Genomic DNA, 25,531 nt, shown 5'->3' with positions numbered 1-25,531 from the left:
ATGTCATGCAGCTTTCGCAGGGGTTGTATTATTGGTTTGAACTGAACCCACACCTTTTTTCCGACCAGGGGATTTGGTATCACCCAAACAACCTGACGGCTTGGCGCGGTCTGGGTCGGAAGGAATGTTGGAAAGAGTAACTGAGATCTTGCTCAATACTAGAAGTGACACTACTCGCAAATCGTACTCTGCTAAATGAAGACGTTTCGAATCTTGCTCAATGCTAGAAGTGACACTACTCGCAAATTGTACTCCGCTAAATGAAGATGTTTCGAATCTTGGGCTGCTTAGAGAGGGGTGGATGTTTAGGACTGCCAATTGGATTCTATTTTTGAGTTTCTGCTAACATTAAGGATGACGGCCTTTCTAATTCTTCTGTCAAAGTGTACCTGGCAGCTATCTCAGCGTTCCATCCCAAGATAGATGGAAAGATTATTTTTCGCACAGCTTACCTTTCTTAAAGGCTTGCAGAATGTATTTCCCCATGTCAGGGAAATAGTACCTCAACGGTCCCTCAAATTGGTGTTGGCCAAGCTCATGAAAGCTCCCTTTGAGCCACTGGCTATTTGTGCTTTAAATTTCCTCTCCTTTAAAGTTTCTTTTCTAATTGCTATTACTTCGGCCCGCAGGGTTAGTGAATGAGTGGCCGTTAGGTCGGATTCTCCTTTTCTAAATGTCCATCAGAATAAGGTGGTGTTAAGACCTGACCTTAAGTTTAGACCTAAGGTTTCCACACAGTTTCGTGTCTCACAGGATATTGTGTTGCCTGTTTTCTTTCCATCCCCTTCGAATATTTCTGAGAGGGCCCTGCATTCATTGGATGCGTGTAGGGGGATAATGTTTTACCTTCAGCAAACGGCTCAGTTTAGAAGGGGAAAGCAGCTGTTTGTCTGTTATTCTGGCCCTAGGAGGGGGAAAGCTGCTACCCCTCAATCTATTTCCCGATGGGTTACTTGAGCAATTAGAAGTTGTTATTTGCATGCTAACCTACCTTGCGCCCTGGAGATCAAGGCACATTTTACGAGGGCCCAAGCATCGTCAGCTGCTTTCCTGAGGGGGATTCCACTGCGTGACATTGCAGAGCAGCAACGTGGTCGTCCTTGGAGACGTTTGCCAAGCATTACGCTCTAGATGTGCTAGAGAGGAAAGAGGCTTAGGTTGGTCAGGCTGTTCTTCAGTCGCTTTTTCTATGAGGAACCCACCCACCTCCAAGGTGGGTGGGTTGTGAGTCTCCCATATGGGACTGCATACAAGACGGACAATGAAAACAGAGTTGCACTTACCGTAACTGCTGTTCATTGGTGTCTTCTGTGCAGGCATGCAAACCCTCCCTCCTGCCCCGCTGTGTTCTTCCATACTTACTTTTGGGAGATCGGCAGCACAGGAGAAACTGAAGGTGAGGAGGCACCGCCTCCAGATGTCTTGCTTTGCAGGAAAAGCTGCTCATGCACACTCGTTGGACGGGCGCCCCCTAGTGGACGTTTGACTAGGAAAAAAGTTCCAGTCGGCAGGCCTGCGCGTATGCAGTCCCATGTGTACCTGCACAGAAGATGTCAATGAACAGCAGTTACGGTAAGCGCAACTCTGTTTTAATTGTAATCCTATGCATAATCTATTATAGTTTCCAAAAACCATAATCAGGTTTGGGACTCCGTATAGCTGAACAGAAAATGGTAGCTCCTGCTCCTATTAGTACAAAAGTCTGTACTGAAAAGCTTCAAACTTATTTTTCATTTTTTGTGATTTTCTCTCAAAAAATAACAACCATAATAATTCAAACTATTTAATCTCATAGGCATATGTAAAAATCAGTTATCATGGCACTGATGTGACAGGACACAGTCTCCAAATGAATTGGGGATTAAGCTAGATAATCATTTTTGGAGTTAGTTTTTAAGATTCATACATTAGATATAAAGATTGTTCAGCTTCATGTATGTAGTAGAGCCACATGTGATTAACTCTTTTATCACTTCCTTTGATACAGCTCTACAAACTTCTACTGTGCAGTTACATTATTAGAATCTTCCACTATGGCAGATACTTTAATCTGGTTATTTAACCCTGAAATGCCATGTATATTTAATGATGGTGGATCTTAATAACTAAATTTCACCCTCTATAAATGCGTTTCATATTTATCTGGGACTGTTTCATGCATTGCCTAATGCCCTAATTTCCTTTGGACTTCTAGAACATGTAGTGTTTTTTTGTAAAACTTGTTTCCCCAATAGGTTACAAATTTGGCCAGGCTATGCAGCCAGTATCCGAAGGACAGACGGAGGTCTCTTTCTTTTGGCAGATGTTATTCACAAAGTTATTAGAAGTGATTCTGTTCTGGATTTCATGTGAGTAAGGGTAGATGGAATAACATCTTCTCTATATTTGAAACATATTGTGTGAGTGGACCATAAAGAGTGTGGGAACTCCTCTGTAAGGAGGTATTAAATACTTAAGCAATGAATATATCTGTCATCAAATAAGCACTGATGTGCAAAGTAAAGAATACACAGCTGTTCATCTCATAGATCAGATCTCATTGTTTTTGTACAGTTACTGATTTGGAGCAAAAGAGAAGTTGTAAAATCTCTGTAGAATGACTCTTTGGGAAGTGGTTGTCGTTGAACTAATACTAAGCTTCTTAGAGCTCGTTCAGCCGTGCAAAGTTGAAATGTCAAAATTTACCTTGAACAGAGTTTTTTTAATCTACAAGTATAATTAGTTGTTCATTGTCGTTCTTCTGTGCAGCCCCACGTTGGGACTGCGCAGGCCTTCTCTGGAGAGAAATTTCCAGCTCTAGAGCTCTTGCTGCCCACCCGCATGTGTGGAATTTCCTGCACAAACACAGCGTAGCCCATGGAGCGCCTGCTCCTCCCTCAGTTCTCTTTTCGCCAGCAGTGAGAGAGGTTCTTCTTGCTCTTGTCTCTTCGCTCACTTCTTTCTACCTTTCATTGTCTGTCTTCCAGTGCAGCCCCACATAGGACTGCGCATGCACAGACCTGCCAAACCGCAAGGTATTACAGCTTTAAATCCACTAGGGGGCACTTGTCTTCCGAGAGCGTCTGCGTGGTGTTTTTCCCTCTGAAACCAAGCGACTCTTGGAGACGACGCCCCCTCACCCTCAGTCTCTCTTTTGCCGCCGTTTGAAGAGGTTCTTTACAATGATCCACAGTCTACCCATGTTGCGTAGACTATCTCCGGTGAATCTGTTGAGTGTTGATATCATGGCCGATAAAGCCTTATTTAAACGCTACACTTCGTGCTCAACGATGACTCGCAGCAATGGTCATTCTAAGTGCTTTGCCTGTTTAGGAGAAGGGCACAAGGTTGCAGCCTGCCAATATTGTCAGGACTTTTCCCCAAAGGCATGGACAGAAAGGATCAGAAGGCTTAAGGCCCTCTTATGGGAGTGAGCCATGTTGGCTTCTGCCAGTCCCAGCAGTGAGGCAGCTACTAACTCCCCTGTTGCTACATCTTCGAACCGCCCAACTCCGATGCTGACATTGGTCGTGCAGTGTGCCGACCAAGATCGGCAAACCTCGGATCTGACTGTTTCCTCTGGTAGTTCCTTGGATCTGGTGCTTACTCCGACTCGTACCCGACAATTGACTCCCAAATCTCGGAATTTTATCGAAGCATCTCAAGATCGGAGCCACCCTGCAGCTTCTCCTAGCCCGTCGGAACCTATACGGCGCCCTGATAAGACTTGCAAGACGCGCTCAGCTCCGAGTGAACCCGACTGCTCAGATCCAAAACGTTCAGCGCTGAAGGACATAGGTTCCGATAATCCGAACTTACCTGTGCCGGTGTTGGATCGTCAAGGCAAGAGGGCTAAGATCAAGAAGCACCACCTGCAGAAAGAGAAGCACAGGCACATTAGTGAAAAAGCTCATCCAACCCCAGAGTCACAAGAGCTAGAACGACCATGCACTCCTTATTTTCATTCATATTCCTCCTCACCCCAGTCTGAGGAGGAAGGAGAGCTTATTGAGCAAGAGTCCCAGCGGGCCTGCTGCTTGCATTTATGCCGCAACTGGTTCCAGTGCTTTCAACTATCCCATTATGGCTTGGATTTAGGTGAACCCTATAGAGCAGAATTAGTGGCCTCTACTTTTGAAGGCTTCTCCCAGCACAAATTACAACGTCAGACTTACCAGATGTCCAGGTCATCTTTGACATACCAGCTGTCTTAACCAGAACAAGATCTGTACTCCCCTGAGAGAAGCCCAAGTGGGCCATCTGAACCCTCTCCTGATGACACCGTGGCTGACAAAGGGATGATCTCCCCAACGGAGGACTACAAGCTCTATACTGAGCAACTTTTACATATGGCCAAATCTCTTGAAATAAAGATCTCCTCTACTGAACCGAAACCAAAAGAGAAAATTTTCCAGCATCTGTATTCTAGTAGTCCTGCCAATGTGGCTTTTCCCATCATAGAGGGGTCCCTGACATGACTTCTTCTCTTTGTGAAAAACCTTCCTCTGTTGCTTCAACATCTAAGAAAGCAGAGAACTATTACAAAACCAGAGACGATGTTTCTGCTTTCCTTTTTACACACCCTTCTCCTTCGTCCCTTGTGACAGAGAAAATGCAAGTGAGACTTAAGACAGGGTACATACTCAATGCCGTCAGATAAAGAGGGGGGGAAATTGGATATATTGGGCAGAAAGATTTATGCGTCCTCAGCCTTCAACATCAAGAATGCCAATTACACAGCAATCATGGGCACATATCAAATATTCCTTTGGAATCATATGACAGCTTTTATAGTTTGACTTCTAGAGGACCAAAAGATTGTCACCAAGGTCATACAAGTAGAGGCATTAAAGCTGTCAAAACAGCAAATAAATACAGAACACAATTCAGTAAACTCATCTTCTAGAGCCTTAGCATCTGCAATTGTGCTTCAGTGGCATGCATGGTTGTGGTCTATGGCCTTACCAATAGAGACATGCAACAGGATAGAATACCTGCCATTTGAAGGACAAACTTCGTTCTTTATAAAGACAGATGAATATCTGTCACAAAGACAGACAGTGCGTTTGTACGGGGTTCTCCCTCCTAAACAACCTTCCAACCAGAGGTCACAGTATCGTCCACAACATCAGCAGCCTTACAGAAACAGATCATATCGCTTCCAGCCCTATCAGTATCCTCAACCCAGGCAGAGTTCTCCCTGCCAGGGCCAGTATCAAAGGAGGAGGCCTAATCGGAAGCCATGACAGGGGCATAACAATACCCCTGCAAAGAATGCCTCCCAACAGGCAAAGCAATTTCTGACTAGCTTTGGAGCAGGAAGTTGTGTTTGGGGATAGGTTGGCTTCATACCTATCTGCTTGGCAGATAGTTACGTGTAATGCATGGATTCTTAAAGTTATCCAGTTTGGTTATAAAATTGAGTTTAAGTGTTTCCTGTCTCTGACTCTTCCTGTTTATACTGACAGTGACCAGGGTGGGAGCCTATAGGCAGAATTAAAGGTTCTACAACAGAAAGGAAGTATACATTTATCAGAACCTTCAGAATCCCTGTGGGGTTTCTATTCTAGGATGTTTCTCGTTCAAAAGAAAGATGGGGGTGTTAGGCCTATACTTGATCTCAGGGGCCTAAACAAATTTATTTTTGTAAAGAAATTCAGGATGGTGACTTTGAATAGGGTCCTTCAACTGATTCCCAATAACTCCTGATTTGCAGTTATAAACCTCAAGGACGCTTATTTTCATATAGCGACCCATCCTTCCCATAGGAAATATTTAAGGTTCACCTGCAAGGGTAACAGTTATCAGTACCAGGTACTTCCCTTTGGTCTGGCCACGGCACCTAGGGTGTTTACAAAGTGTATGTCAGTAATAGTAGCACACTTACACACCCTAGGTTGCTCCATATATCCTTATCTGGATGATTTGCTGGTATTGGCTGGTAAGGAGGTGTTGCAAGGCCACATTAATCTTCTCATTCATACCTGCCAAAAGCTGGGACTTCTTGTACATTTTAAGAAGTCTACCCTGATATCTTCTAAGAGGGTCCAGTATATTGGAGCAATCTTAGATAGCTCTGTCAATAGGGCTTTTCTACCAGTAGAAAGGTCTGAACATATTAAGACCATGGTCAGGTGATATAGTATCTATAGATTGCAATCAGCTAGAGCCATTCAGAATTTGTTAGGCCTCATGGCAGTGAACACTGTGGTGACCCCTATGGCCAGACTCTATATGAGAAAGTTACAACTTTGGTTCCTTTCAGTTTTTCACCCAACTATACGTTCTTTGGAGAAAACTTCACAATCCCAAGGGTTGTAATTAAGTCACTCACTTGGTCGGCATCAGTTACCAATCTACTTACTGGTATGGGTTTTGGGTCCGTGAGAGTGGATCTCTCTATTACCATCAGTGCATCAACTTCCAGGTGGGGGGCTCACTGTGGTCAACTTTATACCTACGATAAATGGTTAAGACAGGAGGGGAAATGCATATTAATGTTTTGGAACTTGGAGCTATTTGTTACGCACTTACCTCGATTGCAGATGTTGTACAGTGAAAACTTGCAAATACTGATGGGACAATTGTTTATGTTCAATGTACTACCTGAACAAACAGAGGCACAGCCCCAAAGAGACTTTGCAGAGAAGCTATTGTGACGTGGGAATGGGCTCTAGACTACAATATCAGTCTACAAATCATTCATATCCTGAGAACATCCAGTGTCACTACAGACACCTTAAGCAGACTGAACTCAAACAACCACGAGTGGTCCATAAAACAGTTATATATAGAACCAGTGTTCAGAATGTGGGGTCTCCTGGGAATAGACCTATTTGCTACAAGAGAAAACAGGGAAGTTCCCCTTTTTTGTTCCAGAGGGTGTGCATAGGCGCTCTGGGAAGACAGGAGCCCCCTAGTGAATTTAAAGCTGTAAAACCTCGCCGTTGGGCAGGTCTGCACATGCACAGTCCCATGTGTGCCTGCAGAGAAGACAAGATGTCAATGAACAGCAGTTACTGTTTTCTCTACTAATAAGGATAAATTGAGGCATTATGTCTCAGAAAGCGCTGTTCAAAAAGTGCTAAATGTGATACGAAGATGCTGCATATGGATGAGCATACCCTTTGCCTATTGTGCTTGGGTGAGTCCCTTAATGTGGCGGCTTGCTGCCACTGCCAAAGGTTTATCCCTAAGGTGCGCAGCTATCAAGCGGCCCAACTAAAAGTGGCCCTAAGGGAAATGGTTCTGGCAGAATCCTCTAAACCAGCAGCAAAAACCCCTGCTGAACCAGACCTGACTGATTGTTCCAACACCTTGGTTCCAAGAGTAGGATGATCCAACCCTTCAAAGCCGCTGCAATCAACTCAGTCAGTCGTGTCGGAACCAACCACCTGTTCCAAGAGAGCAGATCTGAAGTAGAAGCATTCTGACCATTTCAACGCCAACCATCCCTGTCTACTATGTTGGAACTGATAACTAAAGGAACAGAGGAACCCTGAAAAGGAATTCGAGCTTGTTGAAATGCACTTCAGATTCGGCTAGATTGGAACACGCTTCATCGGAACCGGTTCCAAAGAAGAAGACAAAGAAGTCGAAGCACCTTAACAGACCGGCTTCTACTCCATCACATAGCAGTCATCACTGTTCCAGCTCATCCACTCCTTCCTTTATCATTGAGGAGGAAATTCATAGACCACCACCAACCCCATCTCCTACACTCACACACCCAGGAGGAGGATGGAGAGAGTATCGTAGAGGAGCTGGATCAGGCTTACACTTCGGAACCAATACCAAGCCTAATCAGATGGAGCCAACAGCCTCAATGCTAACACCATTGGTTCAGATGGTGAGTTCGGCGACACAACTGCCCCCACCAACTCAGCAGTACCTTACATACTCTTGGATGCCCTCTTTGGTTCCTACAACATATAACTAATTAGGTCTGATGCCATAGATGCCTGCACCAAACTTCCAACCTCCAGCACCTAGCTGGTAAGAATTTATGTTGTGGTTGCAGTCAACTGCACTTGTACCTCAACCTTTGACATCTTCAGCCCTCCCACCACGACCACCATCAGAGGCTACAGGCACTTCTCTACACCAGTTCCAGATGCACTCTCTATGCGGATCCAATCAGGACATTGAGAGTGTGTCCCAATCCGATAAGGTTTCTGATCTGGATTCCAACCCGTCTCCAGAGGAAACTGTGGGACACCCTACTTTATCTCCCCTTTTGGAAGATTTCCAACTTTATTCGGGGCAAATGCTTCAAATGGCCAGAGCGCTGGAATTGGACATCTACTCTTCTACTCTGAAACCGAAGAGCAAGGTACTCCAGGCGCTGTATTCGGATTCATCCACATCTGTTGCTTTTCCAGCAGTAGAGGACCTGCTGAACATAGCTTATAACATATGGGAGAAGCCAGCCTCAACTCCGGCTACATCACCCAAGAAAGAGGGGTATTATAAACTGAAGCAGCAGGATTGTGTGTTCCTGTTCATGCATCCACACCCCTCCCTGCTGATAACAAAAGAAGTTCAGACCAAAAACAAACAAGGTCTCCACTCCTGTCCAAGTGATAAAGAGAGGCGGAAGTTGTGTTCCCTGGGCAGAAAGATATACTCATCTGCAGCCCTAAACTTCAGGATATTGAATTATCAAGCTATCATAGGGTCCTATAACTTGTTCCTGAGGGAATGACTCTTGACATGCACTAAAGATCTCCATGAAGACAAAAAAACCCCTTGGTCAAGGTACTCCAGGCTGAGGCTATTAAATTGGCCAAGCAACGGATGACAGCAGCGAAGTACGAAGCTGACAGCGCATCACGTGCCATAGTCTCAGCTATTGTTCTTTGCTGCCACTCTTGGTTGAGATCGTCTATTCTACCTTTAGACAAACGTAGTAAAATATAGAGGACTTTCCTTTTGAGGGTACATCGCTCTTTTCAGAGAAACTGATGACTCACTTATTCAGATGAAAAACAACAGGCAGACAGCCCGTTCCTTAGGGGTCATAGCTGCACAATCCCAATATCAGCAACAACAGTCCCATAAGTCCCATCAGCATGGACGCTATCACTACCAATGACGTTCGACAAGGTTCAACTACCAACTCTATCAACAGCACAAGGGATACTCCCCATACCATCGCAACACAGGAAGATGACCTAGCTGATGTAGACCCATACAAACACAGCCTCAGTCCCCTGGGCAGTCACAGAACCAAAAATCTGTTTTCTGACTGACTACCCCTCGGGGGGGTGCAACACTGCCCCTTTCAGAACAGACTAGTGCTTTTCATATTCCAGTGGGAGAGAATCATGAAAGACTTGTGGGTTTTGGCCATCATTAAGAATGGCGATCTTTTGCATTTTACTGAGATGCCTCCACTATCCCTCTCGGGGAGGAACCCAACAGCTCCCTCTCCAGAACTCCACCTGACTATCTCATGAGTTGTTAGAGAAAGGGGCTATACAAAGGGTCCCGAGAACCAATTCCCAACTTGGTTTTTATTCCAAGTATTTCACTGTTGAAAAGAAGGGTGGTGGAATCAGACCAATCCTGGACTTGTCAGTTGAATACTTACATTAAAGTTGAAAAATTTAGAATGCTGATGCTGTCCGATGTCATTCAGTTTCTGGAGTTCGATTCAGGGTTTGCTATGTTAGACCTAAAAGACGCATATTTTCACGTTGCAATATGTCATGCACACAGGGAATTCTTAGGTTTTTGTTATGGCACTGAGATCTTCCAGTATGCTGCATTACCCTTTGGGCTGTCTTCGGCCCCACGTGTATTTAAAAGTGCATGGCTGTAGTAGTAGCATTCCTCAAGGATATACCATTTACTCTTACTTTAGACCATTGGTTCTTAGTAGCTCAATCTAGAGAGACACTGGTACAACATATTAGTCTCTCTGTTCAGACCATATCTAATCTAGAAGTCTTCCTTGGAACCAGCACAATGTATTCAATTCATAGGAGCCACACTAGATACTAAAGCGAGAAGGGCTTTTCTGCCCTTGGATAGGGTCACGTCCCTTCAGTCACTTGTGAGATGATTTGAGAGCAAGCATTTCCAACCAGCCAGAGTCATCCAATCACTGTTGGGACTCATGGCGTCCACAACTTGCATAGTCCTGTTTGCACATCTTTTCATGAGACCACTGCAAAACTGGTTTATTAGGAGATTCAACCCCCTCAGGGACTTGCAGTCTACTCACCTTTCTCACCTACTCACCAGATCCATCATTAAATCACTGAAATGGTGGAGGCAAAAGGATAACCTACTCAGGGGCACCTCCTTTGGCATCCAATTACCAGACGTCAGGGTTGCCACGGATGCTTCCCTCCTAGGCTGGGGAGCCCATTTGGGAGATCTCTTGATACAAGATACTTGCTCACCTGCTGAATGAAAGCTTCATATTAATGTGCTAGAGTTGAGGGCCAAACATTATTCATTTGCCTCTTTTGCAGGTCTCTTACGAAACAAAAGTGTCCAGGTGCAAACAGACAATACCACTACACTCTACTATCTAAACAAATGGAGGAACAGCATCGCTGACACTTTGGAAGGAAGCTACACAACTGTGGCTGTGGGCCATCCAAAACAACTCTTCCCCATGCAATACGCATTGCTGGCACCACAAACACCAAGGCAGGCTCCTTAAGCAGACAATTCAGACCACACCATGAATGGTCTGTCAATGTCAAGTACATTCTACCACTCTTCAAAAAGTGGGGTTTCCCAAAAATTGACCTCTTCGCCACCTCGGACAGTGCCAAAGCCGAGAGGTACTGTTCCAAGGCTGGATCAGATCCTCATTCCGTTGGGGACACTTTCCAGATTCCCTGGGAAGGGGGAATGTTCTACGCCTTCCCCCCAATACTGCTTCTCTCCCAAGTCATATGCAGAATTAGACAGTACCACATACATTGCATCTTCATTGCACCGCATTGTCCCCGTTGGACTGGTTCCTGCTCCTCCAGGAGATGGCCAAAGGGAGGTATCAGCATTTACTTCAAGCAACAGACCTGCTAATGAGAAGGGAAATGCTACACCACAATGTCACTACCCTCAAACATACCGAATGGCTATTGTTTCCCAACTTGCCCACTTCTCTATGGAAGTGACCCAAATTTTACTCAACACCAGGAAACCCTCTACTAGGGTATCCTTTGAGTTTAAATGGAACAGTTTCACCCATTGGATAGCAGGAAAGGGACTGTCCCCAATCTCTTGCCCAGTATCAGTGGTATTTGATTACCTCCTTTCTCTTATACGCAGGGGCCAATCAGTCTTGTCTGTGAAGGTACATCTCACCGCTATGTCAGCCTTTCATGAGCCCATAGATGATAGGACACTTTTGTCCCATCATGCATCTAAACAATTCCTGAAAGGGGTACTTAACGCCTTCCCAACTAGGACTGCCCCAGTCCCCCAATAGAGTTTTTCTTTAGTCCTGGCTCAATTGATGCTCCCACCTTTTGAGCCTATGGCCCATTGTACATTAACATTACTTTCCTGGTAGGTGTCCTTCCTGATAGCCATCACCTCTCTAAAGAGAGTAAGGGAACTGGGCACCCTAATGATAGATCCCTATTTCCTACAATTCTTTCTGCAAAAGGTAATCTTGTACCTGAGTCTTCAGCTCACCCCCAAAGTGGTCTCTAGATTCCATCTCCATCAGAGTTTTTTCCCAGACCCTACTTCGGAATCTGAAAAAACTTTACACACTTTAGATATAAAATAGGCTTTATTATATTACCTAAGCAAAACAAAAGTCATTTAGACAGTCAAAGGCACTTTTGTGTGTTATGCAGGTCCATGCACTGGCCTGTCTGTTTCCACACAATCCCTTTCTAGGTGGATAGTATCAGCCATCCGAAGATGTTACTTCACGGCAAAGACTCCATGCCCAACATCTATCAGGGCGCACTCAACGAGAGCCCACTCTTCTTCAGCAGCCTTCCTCTGAGGAACACCACTTGGAGACATCTGTCATGCTGTCACTTGTCGTCTGCAGACACATTCATTCGGCATTATTCTTTAGACACAAATTCCAGAGCTGATGCAGCCATAGGGAATGCAATGCTTCAGTCTTTGTTTACCTAGATTCTCCTCTCACCTGCCCCCATTGGGAGTAGCTTGTTCCCAGTGTGGGGCTGCACAGAAGAATGACGCCGAAAACAGTGTTGCACTTACCTGTAGCTGTTGCTCGTTGAGTGTCTTCTGTGCAGACACACATTCCCTCCCTCCTACACACAGAATCACAGAGTTCGAAGGGGCCATACAGACCTTCTAGTCCAACCCCCTGCCCAATGCAGGATGAGCCTAAAGCATCCCTGATGAATATTCATCTAGCCTCTTCTTGAAAACTGCCAGTGAAGGGGAGCTCACCACCACCCTAGGCATCTGATTCCACCTTTGAACTACTCTGACCATAGAAAAAGTTTTCCCTAAAATCCAGCCTCCCGCTATGAGGAGGACTATACTCTATCTTCTCCTCTGGCAGCTTAGGAGAACTGAGTGCAGGGGTGGGGGTGCTCTCTGCTGCACGCTGCGTTCGGGAAGGAAATGCCGCTCATGCGCATGTCAACGAGAGCACCCCTTTTAGAGCTCTAGTGCTAGAAATCTCTCTCCAGAGCAGGCCTGCGCAGGTGCAGTCCCAATGTGTGTCTACGTAGAAGACACTTGATAGACAACAGTTACAAGTAAGCACAACACTTTTTTTTTTTGCTGAATAAGTCACAGCTTAAGTTAAAATGCATAGAAGCAACAGGTATAACATTTAAGGCCATATCCCATTACTTTGGTAAAGTTAGGTAATCTGGCTCCTTATTCCAATCATTCCTGAGACTATGCATATCTTGTTAACCAAAATCTGATATTTATAAACAAATACTATAGATTTCCTGTTCTACCTTGTTTCATTTAGATAAGACTTGTACATATGTATCCATTCAAAAGTATATTTGTTCATCCTTTTTTCAAAGGCATGCCATTTACCAGCAGAGTAGAGAGAACTTCCAGGATGAGTGCACAAAACAACTAATTGGCAACATTATAATTACTCGTTATAACAACAACACTTATCGTATTGATGATATTGACTGGAACAAGACACCAAAGGACGGCTTTACCATGTTTGATGGGAAGGATATCACCTTTGTAGACTACTACAGGTAAGAACTGCTGTTTAAACGCTTTTTGAGAGTCTTGAATAATAGAGTAATGGAAGAAAACAAGCGCTTAATGACAAAACATTCAACATCTTTTTATGTAAAGCCTGACATTCTGCCTTGCTCTGGCTCAGTGGGAATTTTGCATTAGTCTTTAGTTCTTGTGATTTGCTTTGTGTAGTGCTGCTAAAGCCTGTAAATGAACCTGTTGCTCTGTATAATTCCTTCCCCTTTTTTTCTAGTAAAAATTATGGGATAACCGTCAGAGACCTTGATCAGCCACTACTAATTCACAGACCTAATGAAAGAAAAAATCCTCCAGGAAAGGTAAGCTATTGACACTCTACATGGAGCTGGATAATGGTATTAATAACACTTACAGTACAAATAAGAAGATGGTGATAGTTTTCCCCCTTCCATCTCTCCCTGCTGCTGTGCCTGCCTATCATCCTCTTTGCAGCTTAGTGGGGAATGGTGGCATTGGGGGGGGGGGCTGATAGCAGCTCCTCCTGCCCTCCACTCTTGCCCACAGCACCGTCTCTCCTTATCTGGCTGATGTTGTGGCTCCTCTCCCCCCCACCGTTGGTGTCTCCCATGTGCCATGAGGAGGATGGAGTTCCCTGTGCTGGCAAAAGAGCATTGTATTTGCAAGCACACACATGTTCTTTTGTTTTTAGGAAAATTTATATTTTTCTACAAACCTGGAGAGTCTCCTAAATTTGAAGAAAAATCTTCCTTTCATCCTATTGGCTCCGTTTCATGGATTTAGGTATCCACAGATGGGGCAACGCTGGGAATTATATACTTTGATGATACATTATAACAACATGGTTCTCATACTACTGCAAGTAATGTGACAAAAAACTGCAGGTGGATCATGTGATCATATACCACGCTGTTTTCAATAGGACAGGCATAACATAATAATGTAATCTGCCCTAATGTGGGTGGGAAATGGTGGAAGTAGCACTGGAGTAATCACAGCAGGGTGGCAGTGATGTACTTGCTGATAAAGTATAAATGGACTCTTAAGAAAGCAGTAACTTGTATTTAGTATTATATTTTCTGGACAGCTGGTAATGGGATTTTTGACCTTGACCGCAGACATTGTTAGATGTGTGGCAGTACTATCTACCAGTGATCTCACTGTAATGGTTAGTGGACAATCCTTCTCCATCATTGCCTATTCTACAGGCTTGTCCTATGCATTTTTATTAGAAATAATTTCCAGTTTGTTAAATGGGGCTTACTGGCACAGTGTGTAGCATTGCACCCATTTGATTCACTGCTATCTTATGAGACTTCCTTATTTAGGAAATATGTGAGAGATCACTTTTAGGAATTTATATGCTACTTACTTAGAACCTACAAGAACTTATGGTAGAGGGGAAATCCCCTGCCACCCTTGTGGCCCTATCTTCCCAGCTCCCTCCTGCTTCCATTCTGTACCATACCTTCTCTCTTGCCTCCTATGTCGCTGTCTTCACCTCAGTTTTCTTTCCCTCCTTATCTTCTCATGTTTGTACTCTCGAGAGCCGAAAGTTTGTGCGTTATTTTGGGTTGTCTATCAGCAATTCAGATGGCAACTAAGATCTTGTGATATATTTTCATTAGCTTTCATATGGCAAGGAATTCTTTGTTCATCGTCAGTCTTCTGTGCAGTCCCACATTGGGACTGTGCACGTGCAGGCCTGCCTACCGGAAAAGTTTCTCTAGCTCTAAAAGTCCACAAGGGGGCGCTCCGCCTCTGCTGCACATGTGCAGGGGTTTCCCGCCGAACGCAGGTAGGGGGCAGAGCACCCCTATTCCCCTCAGTTCTTTTTTCGCCACAGTTAGGAGAGGATCTCCTTAGCTCTACTCCTCGCTTACCACAATTTATTCTGTGTGATCTCGTCATGACTCAAACTAATTTTTAAGGAAATGTTTACGAAGTGAAATAAAGATGCCTCACACTGTGGAACATGATCATTGTCTTCTACATCTGGGTGAAACCCACAGTGTTTCGAGAGGCAGACTTTGCCAGAGGTTCATGTCTAAGCCTGAAGTAAAGGAGCTTCTTGGCTCAAGAGGTGCTATGGGAGAAAGCTGTCCCCAGCTCATATACTCCAGCGGCAAAGATAATCTGCTGCAATGAAGCCGCCAGCCCACTCGAACTGTGAACTCTGGTTCCGAGGGCCAGATCCGGCAGCAAAGTTTTCTACCGTCATGGATCTGCTAGCCCAATCCAAACAATCCCCGGTTCCAAGGACTAGATCCAGCAGCAAGTTATCTGCCTTGATGGAGCCACTAGCCCATCTTGAACTGTCAGTTCTGGTTCAGAGGGCCAGATCTGGCAGCAAAGAATCTGCCATGATGAAACTGCCAGCCAGTTTGAAGCGTCCCTCCAGTTCCAAGGGCTGCATCCAACAGCAAAGCTATCTGCTACATTGAAACAGTCAGCCCACTTCGAACCATCAGACCTGGTTCTGAGGGCCACATTTTGAATCTGAACAGGAGGTGCTGACAGCCAGTTCTGACTAATCCCTGTCGGATGGTCATCAGATGACAAGCAGTTCCCCACCTGCCCTCTCTTGAGAGTAAAGGGAGCGTCACTTACCAGCTCCGACTCATCTGGAATGATCTGCCTGCTTAAAAGCCTGACTTAACCCTTTGCTGTATAGGTAGAGGACACTAGTCTGCCTAGTCCCCCCCCCCCCACTTCACGTCCCATTTCAGGAGAGATGAGGAGGACTGCACACCACGATGCACCTAACTTCTCTGTGGAACCGACTGGTTCCTACAGTTTTTTCAAGGGCCTCAACTTTTAGTGACCTCATAATCATGTGCATCTCAGTCTACAGCCCCAACTCTGGAGCCTGTAAATAACTGGCAGGACTTGCAAAGTAGCTGCCCCAGCATGTTCCCTGTTGAAGTGATTTCAGTCGATTTCGGCTCCAAGCTGTTTGTCCGCTCCCTCCTCATCAGTTCTAGCGCTGCTTCTGCCTCATCCATTCCCATTGGTTGGTTTTTTATCTCAGTCGCCTACTTTCTAAGTTCAGATGATGATGTAGAGGTGACCCCACATTGTTTTGACCTCCAATCAAGATCTAGGAATAAAGCTTTGCATGATTTTATTCTGTCTCTTCTACTCCAGTAGCCCTTCCCACCAATGGAAGACCTGTTACACTTTGCTCGCAGCCGGTGCAAAAAACCCTCCTCCACTTTTACCATTTCTTGGAAGATCGAGAAACACTACAACCTTAAACAGCATGATTACTCGGTCATCTTTACCTCCCTTGCACATCTTTCCTGTTTGCTGAGGAGGTTTAAGTCGTTTTTTTTTTTGGTCATGCCCTCTTGTTGGCTCTGACTGACAGAGAAGGAAATAAACTGTATGCAGCTAACTGCAATTATACTCGTCTGTAACTTCCATTCTCAAACCCTCAAAGCTCGAGCAATTCCTTTCCTAGGAGGAGCTCCCAAATTATATTTAGGTCTTTTTGTTGATGAACACAGAGTCTGTATGTGGGTCCTTCAAAGGAAGGCTATTAATCAGGTGAACTAGGCCAGTTTGAATACCTGCAAAGATGGCATTTTTTTGTATCTTATGGTCACAAGTGGAATTGATTCCTAATAGGGTTAGAACCTGAAGGACTATCACCCTTCCCCTGACCATTAGCAACTACTTTTAATACTTGCTGTGACTTCACAACCAGGACCAATTTGTATCTTCTATTAAAGTACAATTAGATGCCATATCAACCTTTCATGGCAGGATTGATGACAACATGTTTTCTTCTCCTACCACATTTCTTGCGTTTCTCAGAAATATCTTCGATAGTCTTCCTCTGAGAATCCCTCCAGTTCCTTTAGGGAGTCTCCTGCTGGTTCCCTCTCTCAATTAAGATTAACACCCTTTGAACCCTGCCCCTTCCCCTCTTATCTGAGCAGGTGGCGTTTATGGTTGTTGTAACATTGGCCCGACAAAAAATTGGGGGAATTCACAACCCTTCCGGCGATTCCCCATTTACTCAATTCTTCTGAATGAAGTTGTCTTGCACATCAGCCTCAAGTTCCACCCAGAGGGTGTCAAAATTTCACCTACAACAAAAAGGGTCATGCTACCTGTTTTTTCCCTAATGTTGCTTCTGTAGAAGAACAAAACTTAACACAGGTTGAATATGAAGAAGGAATTTTTGTATCAATTAGAAGAACCAAACGGTTCACAAACCCAAACACCCTCTTGTTTGTTATTCTGGATGCCATAAGTGTCTCCCAAGTCCTTTCAAACATTATGCGGATGGACAGTGACAAACTTTGCTCCAATGAGGCGAAGATCACTTGAACCATGGTGATCAGAATATACTTGACTATGATACAAGCCTCGTTGACAGCTTTCTCACAAAGCGTTCCTCTTCGGCACATCTGTTAGGCTGCCATGTGGTCTGCAGCTGATATAACTTAGTAAAGCACTACACTGTCGACACATACTAAAGAAGTGTCAGTAGTGGGAACAGCTGTCCTGCGTTCCTTTGTTGGCTGACCCACTCACACCCTTCTCCATTGGTGAGTAACTTGCTAAACCCCCAATGTGGGACTACATAGAAGACCGATGACAAAAACAATGTTGCATTTGATGGAATAGGCGACTCAGCATGCCTTGGACATTGGGGAGCGCTGCATGTCTCTGTCTTATATGTTTGTGTAACTAGCAATTTGCTATTCTTTTGTCTAAGGTGCAAATGCCTCCTGACTCCTCCTTCTTGTCTCTATGCCTCTTGAGAGAATCTCTCTCTTTCCACATGGTCTTCCAGGGAGAAGGATGTAAATTCTCCATGCTCCGCCATTGAACTTTGTCTACAGACTCACACTTGCCAACCTCGCCGCCTACCTTTCAGGCCGTGGTTTAGAATTAGGGGATGTAATTTTTTAGATTAGGATCTTTCCCTTTTCTCTGATATTGCTACAGAAGGAATCTACTTCAATAGAACTGTAAGTTGTATCTTTTTATGATTTTGTCTGATTAATGCACGTTTTAGGGGTTTAAACGCTTCTGCCTAAATAACTGCTGTGTTACCAAATAAAGGGTTTCACATAACTATAGTTTCAAACCAAGAAACATAGATACAATTCCAATAGGTTTATTGAAACCTAAACATAAATCTAATATACAACTTCCAATAGTACTTACCTATAACTATTGTTCGTCTAGTGTCTTCTATGCAGGCACACATTCCCTCCCTCCTACCCTGCTGTGAGTGTGTTTGTTTTTACGGTATTATACATGTGGCGGCTCGAGAACTGAGGGGAATAGGGGTGCTCTGCCCCCTACCTGCATTCAGTGGGAAATCCCTGCACATGCGCAGTAGGGGCAGAGCGCCCCCTTGTGGACTTTTAGAGCTAGAAAATCTTTTCCAGTCAGCAGGCTTGAGTGTGCGCAGTCCCAATGTGTGCCTGCACAGAAGACACTAGACCAGAAATACTTCATAGTACATGTAGTAACAGTGGTTAAAATTTTATTAGCGTATTATTGGAAACGTCAAATAATACCCCTGCAAGAGGAATTAATACTGAAGATAATGGAAAATGCAGAAATGGATAAACTGACTTAATTAATGAAAGAACAAATGGAAGAAGACTTTGCTGTCCCATGGACCCCCTTCTATAATTGGATTAAAAACAAATATAAAGACCTGAATGTAGTAAATATATGAAGGCACTATTGTAATTTGTTGTTAACAATCACAGTCGAATGATCTGTAGTATGAAAAGATGTGATATGTAGATAAGTGGAATGCTGATGCAAGCAGACATTTTGTATTTTTCTGCAAACTTAGGAGCTTTCCTGAGGTTTGAAGAATTTAGATTTAGATTCCTTAGTCCTGGATTTTGGAGGGTTTTTTGCTCTGCTATTAAATAAGGGATAGAAAAGAACTTCTAATTTTGTGGATTGCAAAACAAACAGTAACCTTTCTTTTTAAAACCTATGAACCGACTTAATCTTCTCTTGAAGCCTTGTCTTTAACTGTGTATTGTACATGAATGTATAGTAGCATAAATGAGAAGCATCTTTGGACATTCAAATAGGACAGTATTTGTTTAGGGTTTTTTTTTAGCAGGGCAGCTAGTATCTATCTTTTCTTACCTTTACTATCCTGATTCTTCTCTGTGCTATACTTGCTCTCAATCCCAGCTAGTGATAATGGAATATTTCCCCAAATGCCTTATATGCTAATATTATTTCTTTATTCTTCCTGTAGCTGCAGAAGGGTGAAATCCTACTAGTTCCAGAACTTTCCTTCTTGACTGGAATTCCTGAGAAGATGAAGAAAGATTTCAGAATAATGAAGGTTGTGTAGGATAATTTGTTGACAAGAAACTGCATATTTCTAGCTATAGAACATGCAAAATGTGTGTGTGATTTACTAATTGTATGGATTTATTCTTGGTTTTCCATTATTTATGCATTTAGTAGTGCTTAACTCAGTCTTTGGCTTGGAGTTAAAATTCTTTCATCTAGTATACATACTGCCCGGAGTCCACAGCCCAGCCCCCAGACTTACCTGGAGAAAAGGTCAGGAGACCCCCGGGAGACAACTGCCCAGCTGCCTCAACAGCCAGTTGTCCGGGGCTGAGCAGTCACGGCACCCCAGCAGTAGAATCAGGGTGCCCAGAGGCTCCAGAGAAGGCAACACAGCCAGCAGCAGGTGTGGGAGGGGGAGAGCCAGAGGGGGAAGCCAGCCAGGGAAGGATAGCCACACCCAGAATCATCAATGGACAGGCAGCCCAGATGCTGGCCAGGGCGGCACCTCGTGAGCAGAGGCAGAGATGGCCCGGGCGCATCACTTGGAAAGGTCCTGCCGGAAAGACTGAAGGAGAAGGGAGGAGAAGGAAAAGGAGGCACACCTGGAGGAAGCCTCAGCTGGGACACATTCACCCCCATCCTGCTAGAGAGGCAAGGAAGGCCAGGAGGAGTTAGTGAAAGAGAAGGAACACCTGAGAGCAGATACAGCTGGGCAGCATCAGGAGAGGGAAGGAGCTTGGAAGGAAGGGCTGGGGTAGCTAAAGGAAACCCTATAAAAGCTGACTCAGAAGAGTGTTCATGGTGGGTTGTGTAGGAGTGATGGAGTGGAGGAGGAGTGGAGAGAAGTGCAAGAGTGTGAGGAGGGGAGGAGTAGAGCTGACGAAGGAGGAGATGGAGGAGAGTAAGAGTGATGATGGGGTCAGGTTGAGCAGGCCAGTGAGTGGACTGAGGGAGTCTGGGTAAGGTATACCACCCCTCCTTCCACAGAGCAGGGTCCTGCAGTATCCCTGACACCCCTTTGAAGTCAGAGCCAGGCCTGCCAGCGCCCTGCCCAGCGGTGCCCGCGGCAAGCCCTGACACATGCAGCTTAATTAAATGGCTTAAAATAATGTATGTGGAGTTGAGTTGATCCATTGAGGGAAGGGCGGGGAGATAAACTTGGGAGGCTGGAAACAACTGTTCTCAAACAGTAAGTTTGTTTAATCCTCTTGAAGTATATGCTGCTTTACTTCTTGGTAATGATCTTGTTTTCTGCCTTGTTCATCTTTAGGACCTTAGCCAGCAAATCAACTTGAGCCCTAAGCAACACTATATATCTCTGAGTCAGCTCCTGAAGAGAATTGAGATGAATGAGGTAGCCCATAATGAACTGGCACGGTGGGGACTTAATTTGGACAAAGATATATGTAAGGTAGTTGCACCAAGAAGGAAACTTTGTTATTTATTTATTTTGCATAATTTATATCTTGCCTTTCTCCCTAGTGAGACTTGGAGCAGCTTACATCATTCTCCTCCATTTTATCCTCATAACTACCCTGTGCGATAGGTTACAGTGAGAGTGTGTGACTGGCCCAAGGTCACCCAGCAATCCTCCATGGCAAACCAGGGATTTGAATCTGGGTCTCCTAGATTCTAATCTACTACACCCATATTGCCGTTCAGGTTAACACTTATGATCAAGATAACCTTGCCTGAAGCCAGAAACTTGAGTTTTGATTGCTCCATGTGCTGCTGTAGAAGATGATAATCACAGTCTCTCTTTGGTTATCATTCCATTTAGTTGCAGAGGAGTTAGCCGTGTTAGTAGCAAAATCAAAAAGAGTCCAGTAGCACCTTTAAGACTAACCAATTTTATTGTAGCATAAGCTTTCGAGAATCAAGTTCTCTTCGTCAGATGCATGTTACAGAAACTGGTCAAATATAGAAGAGGAGGGAGGAGGAGGGGAGGAGAGAGAAGAGGCAATTAGGGCGTGAGAGGGAGGGTGCAACCAAAACATTCCTTTGCTAGTAAATGTAAACATCTCCTTTTGGTGATGGGGTCAGTTGGAGTTTGCCCTGTTAGTTTGTAGCAGCAAAACCAATTCCAATGCAGTATAAGCCTTCGATAACCACAGCTCTCCCCGTCAGATGCATCTGACAAAGAGAACTGTGGTCCCCGAAATCCCACACCAGGTGTCACTGGGCTCCCCCAGACCCAGTCTCTGTAAAGGAAATCTGTTACCTGTGATAATGTGATTGATCAGTGCCAGGCTGTCTGCAGTGAAAAACTGAAAAACAAACCAAACCTCTCTAAAAATCATAACGGTTCGTCAAAAATACCCTCTGATGAACCGCTGGTTCACCCCCCCCCCCCCAAACTGGCCTAGTTCATGATGAACTTTGTTTCGTATTTCAGTTTGTGCCCATCTCTAGTTATGAGTGCTGCTAAGGCAAGGAAAGAAATCATTTTAAAATTGACAGTACATTTTTAATTGTCATGTTTTCATTCTCAAGAGAGTTAGGGCGGAGAACCCATCCCCTGACACTAGAACAGCTTACTCTACTCCAGAAGGCTACATGTGATGTGCCTGAACCTCTCCATGTAGCCAACCTCTTTCTCTCCCTCTCCCTTGTTCTGTACAGCAAGAATCAACTCAGTCAATGACAGGTGGAGCTAAATGGGCTTGGCAAAAGGGCAACAAAGTTCTCAACCAGAACATCTGGGCTGAGCAAGACTTGAATGTATCCTCATTTGGAGAGTAAGAGGGAAGGGCAGAAGACAGGTATAGAAAGAGCAGAGGAGGGCCAGAGACACTGTGACATCAACAGCCCTGCATCAGCTGGACCAAATGGGACACAGGGCAGAGTTCTACTTTCCATCAACAGGCATGCTCCTGCCAAACAGTATGCTCAGGCAGTCCTTGCATGCAACTAAGTTTGGCCAACCTAACTTTGGAGTGAGTGTGACGTGTAGAGGAGGTTAGCCTTGGATGCAAAAAATGTTTCAGTAAAGCTGTTTCATTTAAAGGATGCTTTCCTGGAACTCTCCATCTGTTCACTTCTGGGTACAAACCCTGTGGTCCTAGAGCCCTCCCCTAGGATCTGCTTAGCCCTGGGGTATGGGGTCAAGGGGCCACAGGTGCAGTTTTGTACCTGACATTGTTAGCTTATGCAGCACTAGCTTGAGTACTACAGATGTGTGATACAGGTTGTTTTAGTGTTCATAATGCATGTCTGAAAGCTTAATGGGAATGGTGGCAGAGTTTACTGCCTTCCTGTCTCCATTCTGGGAGCTTTCTTCTTCAGATCACCGCAGCAAGCGAAATAATCACTGTTGTGTACTGATCAGATCTCGATACAATCTAAAGTTATAGTGGGACTGTCTTGGACATAAACCAGACTCTGAAAATGACAGCTCAGAGAAGCCAGTGGGTGGACACTGAAGATGTTCGATTTCTGGCCCACAGTTGCTATAAAGCAATATTGTATTAATTTAAAATATTTATATCCTAGTTTTCTTCTGAATAATGGGATTTGAAACAACATGTTACACATGTCTGGTTGTAGTGCTTTTTTCCCTAAAAAAAGAGATGCCAGTAATCATGATGTTTCCCTTCTTAGCCCAATTCCTGAATGTCAAGAGGTGCCGGTGCACCGTACTAGCACAACTCCCCCTGGAAAAAACCCCTGCCTGATTGCTTTTCCCCTAATACCAGATGACATTAGATTGTCCCTGATGATTCAGTGCGTGGCTCACACATGCTCATAGACACATTTGTATTTATTGCTTCAAATGTTGGGTCTGAGATTTGGCATTAAAAACTTGTTTGCAATCAATCTAGGCAAAAGGGCGTGTTCTTCCCTTGGAAAGGATCAACTTGAAGAAAAGCTCCTTCACTACATCAGAGGAGTTAAACTGGAACAAAGAGTGTACCAGAGAATCTTGTATCTCTGCAGTAAGTTTATCTTTGGGCATAGGTATAGCACAGCAATTGATTCAGCGTTCTTTCTAATGAACAACTGAGAACATATGAACAGTGAAGCCCAGTGTTTTCCTTGCCACCTCCTCTCTGACTGACCCTAATTGCTATGTGCAAAATTGGGTTAGGTAAATGTTTTTAGATTTTGTAGCATTAGCATCGTTAGTTGATTTTTCTAGTAATTATTGGAATAAGCAACATTTATAATGCTGTGAAGAAAGGTGTTGGATACAAAAGTAAATGTTCTGTTTTAAGTAAGCATTCAGAATTACTTGCTTAACCACTTTATAAATTAGGTATTCGGTTTTTGCCCTGTTGCCTGGTTATACAGGTTACCATCAGTGTAGACTAGGGGTGTGCAAGGAAAAAACTTTCGGCTTTCTTGTTTCGGGATTACCCGAAACAAGATTCTCTACCGTCATTAGCCGAAAGCCGAAACAAGAATCTCTTTCGGGATTCGGGATTCGGCATTATTTCGGCATTCTTTCGGGATTCTTTCGGGTTTTTTTGCTGGGAAAATGCCTCCGTCTTTCAGGACGCCTGGAGGAGGCATTTTCCCACCAAATAAGCCCAAAATTGGTGGGGACCTTCTTCTAACCCTTCTCTAACAACTACCCAAGTTTCAGACAGATTGGACTTTGGGGGGCCATGTTATGGCCCCCCAAAGCAGGTCCCCCCATCCTCCCCATAAGAAAGCAAAGGAGCAGCATATTGTTAGCATGCTGCTGCTGATCTCTCTTCATTATTTCCTATGGGGAAAAAATGAAGAGGCAGGCTTCCTTTGCCAGGGGTGGCATTTTGCATGCAAAATGCCCCCCAGCCCTCAGGGGCCCTTCTACCACCCCTCCTCCCACCCCCCACCAAGGCTCAGCCTGCTCCCACTTGGGGGGGCCATTTCATGGCCTCCCCAAGTAGGTGCTCTAATCTCTACCACTGACAGCTGGGGGAGGCTTGTGTTGCCAGGGGTGGCATTTTGCATGCAAAATGCCCCCCAACCCTCTGGGGCCCTTCTCCCACCCCTCCTCCCATCCCCCACCAAGGCTCAGCCTGCTCCCACTTGGGGGGGCCATTTCATGGCCTCCCCAAGTAGGTGCTCTCAGCCCCTAAAGTCCACCCCTCACAGCCCCACACAAACCCAGTTCCCCCACCCCAGCTGCCACACACAGACCCAAATCCCCCCAGTAGCCCCTCACAGACCCAAATCCACCCCCACCTGCCCCACACCCACCATAACCCCAGGAACAGGCTGGCCTGCCCTCCCCTTTTGGGAACCCCTAAACTCTCTTTCCCAGGGCAGTTCTGCACAGACAAGGGGTGCCACAATGGTGGCAGTGCCAAATCGTCCCTGGGAAAGAGCACCTGCCCTGGCACACAGACAACCACCCCCCTGACCCCCCCACCACCCGCAGAGAAGGCTGGCCAGCCTGCCCCATTGTTCCCTATGCTGGGAACCAACCTCCCATCAAAGAAGGGAACACAGACACACAATCATTAAGTTTAAAAAACCTTTATTTTCTCATTTTCAAATTACAAGTGGTCAACAAATCACAACATATTACACTTATTGTCCCTCATAGCACAACACAACACAATTAACTACACATCAGAGAATCTTAAACACAATTTTTTTTTTGAAATGGACAAACAGTAAAGTTTTGAACATTACAACAGGTCACATAGTGAGCGGGCACAACAGGGCATGGAAACAGAAGATGATCATAATAACTACCAGCCTAATACAACTCTCCCTCCATAACATGACTTAATGGGGGGGAACCACAGCAACAAAATCCCCCCCCAACCCTCTGGGGCCCTTCTCCCACCCTTCCTCCCATCCCCCCACCAAGGCTCAGCCTGCTCCCACTTGGGGGGGCCATTTCATGGCCTCCCCAAGTGGGTGCTCTGCTCTCATCTCTACCACTGACAGCTGGGAGAGGCTTGTCTTGCCAGGGGTGGCATTTTGCATGCCAAATGCCACCCTCACCCTCAGGTGCCCTTCTCCCACCCTTCCCCCCACCCCCCACCACATGCATTCCTTGACAATCAAGAAATCTGGAGTTAAATATAATGTGCATGTAAGTCCCTCAAAGACAGAAGCAATATGGAGGTAATGACCCATTTGA

General features: G+C 45.0%; 1 protein-coding gene across 1 annotated transcript in view; it reads left to right on the top strand.

Annotated features, from left to right (window-relative positions):
- PIWIL2 (piwi like RNA-mediated gene silencing 2) overlaps positions 1–25,531 on the top strand; it is an 82,618-nt gene that overhangs the window by 29,400 nt on the left and 27,687 nt on the right. Inside the window, exons 8-13 of the mRNA XM_054997851.1 lie at positions 2,235–2,348; positions 12,981–13,169; positions 13,409–13,493; positions 19,406–19,495; positions 20,720–20,860; positions 23,271–23,384. Coding sequence (XP_054853826.1) covers positions 2,235–2,348; positions 12,981–13,169; positions 13,409–13,493; positions 19,406–19,495; positions 20,720–20,860; positions 23,271–23,384 — 733 coding nt within the window. The remainder of the gene's footprint in view (positions 1–2,234; positions 2,349–12,980; positions 13,170–13,408; positions 13,494–19,405; positions 19,496–20,719; positions 20,861–23,270; positions 23,385–25,531) is intronic.

This window comes from Eublepharis macularius, chromosome 14 (assembly GCF_028583425.1).
Source record: "Eublepharis macularius isolate TG4126 chromosome 14, MPM_Emac_v1.0, whole genome shotgun sequence".
Lineage (NCBI taxonomy): Eukaryota > Metazoa > Chordata > Lepidosauria > Squamata > Eublepharidae > Eublepharis > Eublepharis macularius.
Note: the sequence above shows the minus strand (reverse complement) of the source record. Positions and strands in the feature narration are given on the sequence as shown.